The sequence below is a fragment of the Antrostomus carolinensis genome, unplaced genomic scaffold (genome assembly GCF_000700745.2).
Source record: "Antrostomus carolinensis isolate BGI_N321 unplaced genomic scaffold, ASM70074v2 scaffold10729, whole genome shotgun sequence".
Classification (NCBI taxonomy): Eukaryota; Metazoa; Chordata; class Aves; order Caprimulgiformes; family Caprimulgidae; genus Antrostomus; species Antrostomus carolinensis.
The window spans coordinates 1,320-7,123 of record NW_010340746.1 but is presented as its reverse complement, the minus strand read 5'-3'; the positions used below and the strand labels follow the sequence as shown (position 1 = coordinate 7,123).

The window sequence follows — 5,804 nt, the reverse complement described above, 5'->3', positions numbered from 1 at the left end:
CAGGTCCCTCTCTGCAGGGCTGCTCTCCAGTGAAGGACATGACATTCAGTGGAGCACAGGGAAAAACCCACAATGGGGTGCCTGGGAGATCTCTTGGCTCAGCAGGGCTCTGTCGTAGGGTGTGGGCTGGGCAATATTCTATTTTGCTTCAAGATCTCTCGCTTATGTCAGTTTGAAATTCCTCTCTCCAGCCCCCCCCACACGTAAGGTGCTGGAACAGCAGAGAGAGTACCCACGACTTCAGAGCTGCCCCCCTTTCCCCAACGACAAAAGCAGCGTCAGGAAAGGCTCCTCTTACCCATCTACTTTCCCTTTTGTGCCATCCAAGACTTCCACTTCGCTTTCATCAGCAAGACACCAATTCACCGACGACTCCTTCGTCTTGCCGGTCTGCCGGGCGGAGTCGTACACGCTGACTCGCCCGACCTGCGTCAGAGGCCAGGGGGTTTGTTAACACGGGTTGTGCTGTGAGGTCACGGCTCAGGGAGCCTCTTGCCACCCACCCCCCCACGCTCGCCTGGGGCAGAGCCTCGTGTTTATTTTCCATCCCAGATTCCTGGTGTTTTGCATGTTAAAACCTCAGTTACCCCACAAGGTGCACCCGCTGCTGCTGACTTTCCATAGAATGGTTTGGGTTGGAAGGGACCTTAAAGCTCATCCAGTCCCAACCCCCCTGCCATCAGCAGGGACACCTTCCACTAGACCAGGTTGCTCAAAGCCTCATCCAACCTGGCCTTCAGCACTTCCAGGGAGGAGCAGCCACAGCTTCTCTGGACAACCTGGGACACTGTCTCACCACCCTCACAGTGAAGAACTTCTTCCTAATATCTCATCTAAACCTCCCCTCTTTCAGCTTAAACCCATTTCCCCTTGTTCTGTCATTAATTGCCCTTATGAAAAGTCCCTCCCCAGCTTTCTTGTAGCCCCTTCAGGTACTGGGAGGCCGCTATAAGATCTCCCTGGAGCCTTCTCTTCTCCAGGCTGAACAGCGAGAGGTCTGATCTGGGACTTGTGAAATCCAAGGAGTTTCCATTCCCCACAGGCAGGGGCTCAGCTCATCCCAAAGTCCTGAGAGCAGCCAGCACTAGGTTCTTACTATGCTGAAGGCTATGGACGTGACCTTGGTTTCCTTAGTCCCAGACCACATCACTCCCAGTAACCCCAGACCCTCTGGGATGACACAAAGTGGGCAGGTTTCTGGTCGTTAACCTCCTGACCCTGTCTGGAGAGCTTCTGCTTCTTCTGACCCCACTGCAGAGCACCTCAGTCAGACCCAAACCCAAGGGCTGAGGTGGGACAGAAGGATGAAGAGTGGTACCTCAGGATGGTTAACGTGATACGGAGCCTGGAGCTTTTCCTGCAGCACGTTCCCGTCTCTCGCCACACGGCAGCAGATCGCACGTGTTAAATGACCCTGACTGTACAAGTAACCTGTGAAGACAAGATGTGGAGGTGTGAGGAAAGAGGAACAGCAGAGGTGATGGATGGGCCAAACCCGGAGAATCACAGCGCTTCTCATCGCAGTGTTTAGATGGATGTCAGGAAAATTATAGACTGGACATCAAGTTTAGATTGGATCTGGGGGAAAACTTCTCCACCAAAAGGGTGGTCAAGCATTGGAACAGGCTGCCCAGGGAGGTGGGGGAGTCACCTTCCCTGGTGGGATTTAAAAGACAGGTAGATGAAGTGCTCGGGGACATGGTTTACAGGTGGGATTGGTAGTGGGAGTTTTGTGATTGGACTCGATGACCTTAAAGGTCTTTTCCAACCACGATGATTCTGTGATTGTTTCTCACAAGCTCCAGAAAGCTCGTGGCCGTGTGGATCAGCAACACCTGCGTGTACCCTAGAGGTGTTAAGATGAAGGGTTGTAGCCTGCAGGGTTTCTCAACGAAGACACAACCAGGCAATTTTTGTCTCCCCCTCTTAGCTAACGTGTGCCTTCTAAAAATCAAGAACCCTGGGAAAAAAAAACCACTCCACCCACAGGACGAATCCACAAAATGGCTTTTCACTTCCAAGCAGCTCAGCTCTGCCAAGAACAGCGTTTCAGTCTGTTACTCCTACAGCCTTTTGCATCACTGAGGGAGGGGAGGTCACTTGTCAGTGCAGCCCAGGTCTAAGGAGCAGGGCAGCACATCCACCCCAACCCAGGAAGGACGGGCAGGTCTCGTACCGAGTGTAACAGAGCTGAGATAAACCGGTTCTAGGAAATGGGACAGCAAGGCCCCTTGCAAGCCGAGTATATTCCAGCGTAAGATCTTGTCGCTGCAGGACATGGTTCGCAACCGCTCCCCGTGCTGGATCCCGTCCCACGTGGGCACAATGTCACTCGACTCCACGGGAATGGTCCCTTCCCCTGCACAAAAGAAGACGACAGCTTTTTTGTAAAGAGTCAGATATTCCATAAATCAAAAACCCATCAGCGACAAGAAACTGTTCTATGCACAGGCACGGAGTGACCTCTGCAGTCAGCCTGTCACCAGGTTCTGGGAATATTGGAGGATCACATGAAAAATGGAACTCGGTACTGATCACAGATGAGTCATTTTTCACGTGGTTGAAGCAGAATGAAATAGCACTTGAAAGGGAGGTCAGCGACACAAAAGCTCTGCAGCAAACTTCAGCTGTACTCGTGCTAGAAGGGACACTCTCCAACATCCCCATCCCTGTACCCACCCCCTGTGGTTCCTGAATGCTTCAGATCCCACACCAGCACCACACAGAGAGGGGTAAGGAAACTCTGGAGCCCCAGAAAGGTTCCAAGGAGAGAACTGAAGCCACTTCCCCGTGCAGGGAGCCAAAGGCACTCACCGTTCTCCACCTTGGTCCGCAGTTTGCCTTGTTTGGGGTTCTCAAAGAGAGGCTGATGCTGGGTTTGCCCCGCGACGCTGGCTTGATCGCTGCAGGATTTATCAAAGAGTGCCCCATCTCCACAAGGTGCTGTGCTAGAAAACAGACGCTCCCCAAGTTAGTACCAGCTCTCAAAAACCAGCCTGGGCCAGGGGTGCGACAGCACTGCTGACACTGGTCACTTCCCGCACAACCCCTCACGAACCTGATGTAGAGGTGAAAGGTGACACTGCTCTTTATTTTGAGTTTCTTCCCTCCTGCTGGCTCAAAAATGCTGTCCTCTGCAGAGGAAGGATGAGACGGGTCATACCTCATCAGCTCACTATAGAGAAACCTGAAAACAACATCATCACGTCAAAAGGCTGCTTTGCTCCTCAGACAAGGAGCAGTTCAACCCAACCACTGCCCGTGGGACAGGCAGGGTCTCCAGCTCTGCCTCTGTCACAGCATCTCCTGCTCCTGCTGCGTGGGAGAACAAAGACCAGGAGTCACAGCCGAGAGGACTTGGAAGCCAACAAATAGTTTGATGCTACAGAAGAGGCATGAAATCAAGATTTCCTGCCACACAGAGAACAGGCAAATAGAAAATAAACATTCACAGAATCCCAGAATGGCCTGGACTGGAAAAGCCCTTTAAGATCATGGAGTCCAACCATGAACCCAACACTGAGCAGTCCCCAACTAACCCATGTCCCTCAGCACTATGTCTACACGACTCTTCAATCCCTCCAGGGATGGGGACTCCACCACTGCCCTGGGCAACCCCTTCCAATGCCTCAGAACCCTTTCAGCAAAGAAATTCTTCCTCACATCCCATCTCAACTGCCCTTGGTGCAACTTGAGGCCATTTCCTCTGTCAGGTGAGCAGAGGGAAGCACTGGCAGGAGAGAAAAAGGAGCCTGGCTGGCTGCTGCTTGTGTGCATCTGATCCAAGCGTGAAGAAGACTTCAAGGTTGTGAACCCAGCACCTTTAGTCAGCACCAAGTTTGCATGAAGAGTAAAGAGTCCCACAGGCAGCTGAACGCCAGTGGTATTATTAGCACAAGCCCACGATCTGTTTACAATGACTGGGTCTTTTATGGTTCTTTCTGTCTGGGGACAGGAAAAAAAACCTTGAGGTCTCCAACACAGTGTCAAGGACTAAAGAAAAACTGCAGCTTCACAGCTCAAGTAGAGCCTGTGCAGGGACTTGTTTTGCAAGGAGAGGTGGAGCTCAGTGACCTGGTCTGTGACAGGCTCTGCAGTGCCCAGCAGACACGACTGTCAAGATTAACAGTGTCAAGAGTGCAATCCCATGAATTTACAGCTCGCTGAGGACCTGCCCTCAACATCTTCCAGTGCTGAGGAAGGCAGAGTATAGTGGCAGCAGGCTAAGACTAAGACAGCAGCTGGCTTTGCTGTTCAAAACTGGAAGGGCAAACGTTAACAAGGCTAATCCAACTCCATCTCACACGCCATGGTGAATGTTTATAAAGAGAACAATTGTGTAGTTTAGTTGGGAAAACCCTTTCCAACTGATGAAAAAGGATCTCTGAGTTATCAGCACAACCACATTGAGATGTTTTCCTGAAGCCTTTCCACGCCCAGATCTAGAAAGGCCACCAGATTCCCCAGCCCCCTGGCTCAGAGCTGTGCTCAGGCCGGAGCAGCGCGTTGCGTGCTGGCCAAGCAGCCTCCGCACGACGCGTTATTTTGAGTACATCAGATGTGGCCCTTGGGCTCTTGGCAAGTTTCCAGTTCGGTACTAATTTGGGCAACGTTCAGGCTTGGTCCTTTCTTATCAGAAATAACTTCCCTCTATTTAACAACACATGGGGAAACAGTGGTGTTACAGATCACAGCTTCAACACAGCAAGGAACCGTCACAGCTACGTCCCTCGAGAATGGGTCAGCACCTCTTGGCAGGCCCCTCTCCTTCAGGTTTCCCTTTGTCTCACCTCACAAAACCTCTTCGAGAAATGATTTCTGCATGACAGTCATTCACTGTCTCCCCCTTCAAGCTCAGCTCTTCACCTTTCACGCAGCGATTACCTGAAATAAATAAATAAATAAATAAATGAGAGGTAAGTGTTCAAGCCAACACACAGCTCCACAGAAAGAGGGAGGGTTTCCTCTCGCTTCAAGTTTTACTTCTTCAGGCTCCAGAACAGCAGCAGCACCCTATTAAATCATTATCCTGATCCAAGCAGTTAGGAAAATCCAGATACAAAGAGCACACGCTGCTTTAGGGACAGCAGAGACTTAAACTGCCACAGTTTTAGGGGCAGTGACCCTTTCTGATCGCTTTTCAGCCCAGCACTCCGGGTGGAAGCGTGGCAGCTAACTAGGAAGGGAGCTGAGGTACGTGAAGCTGAGAGAAGCCGAGGGATCTTGTGCTGTACGAGCTGAGGAATCCACGCTCTGATGCACAGGCGATGCAAGCAAAGATTAAGAGCAACACAGCTGCGGGCACACTGGCTTTGTTCTCTCTCTCTAACCAGATCGCTTGTGACACCGCGTGAGCCCTGGGAACGTTCCTTGCCCTCTCTGAAGAAACCTACAGCAAGAGCCATCCCCTAGTTGTATAGAATCACAGAATGTTTGGGGTGGGAAGGGACCTAAAAGCTCATCCAGTCCCACCCCCCCTGCCAGCAGCAGGGACACCTTCCACTAGACCAGGTTGCTCAAAGCCTCATCCAGCCTGGCCTTCAACACTTCCAGGGAGGAGGGAATCCAGCGGGGACACGAGGGTTTGGCTTACGCTGGAAGAAGCCGTCCATACCCGTTCCGATGCTGACCACCACTCCCAGGCCCTTGTTTCCTCTCCGCATGATGATGGCAGCCAGGATCTTCCTCCCAAGCAGGCTGTGCTGGATGCGAGCGGTGAGGGTGTTGAAACGCTGGTGGCTCAGCATGGCAATCTGATCATGTAGGGTGCTGCCGCTCACAGGGAGCTGGGATGGGGACACAAG

General features: G+C 52.0%; 1 protein-coding gene across 1 annotated transcript in view; it reads right to left on the bottom strand.

Moving 5' to 3' along the window:
* Positions 1 to 294: 294 nt before the first annotated feature.
* LOC104531395 (double-stranded RNA-specific adenosine deaminase-like) overlaps positions 295 to 5,804 on the bottom strand; it is a gene marked incomplete at its 5' end in the record, with an annotated part of 6,694 nt that continues 1,184 nt past the window's right edge. Inside the window, 7 exons of the mRNA XM_010176267.1 lie at positions 295 to 426; positions 1,319 to 1,431; positions 2,177 to 2,359; positions 2,815 to 2,948; positions 3,059 to 3,187; positions 4,791 to 4,884; positions 5,615 to 5,786. Of these exons, the coding sequence (XP_010174569.1) occupies positions 295 to 426; positions 1,319 to 1,431; positions 2,177 to 2,359; positions 2,815 to 2,948; positions 3,059 to 3,187; positions 4,791 to 4,884; positions 5,615 to 5,786 (957 nt within the window). The remainder of the gene's footprint in view (positions 427 to 1,318; positions 1,432 to 2,176; positions 2,360 to 2,814; positions 2,949 to 3,058; positions 3,188 to 4,790; positions 4,885 to 5,614; positions 5,787 to 5,804) is intronic.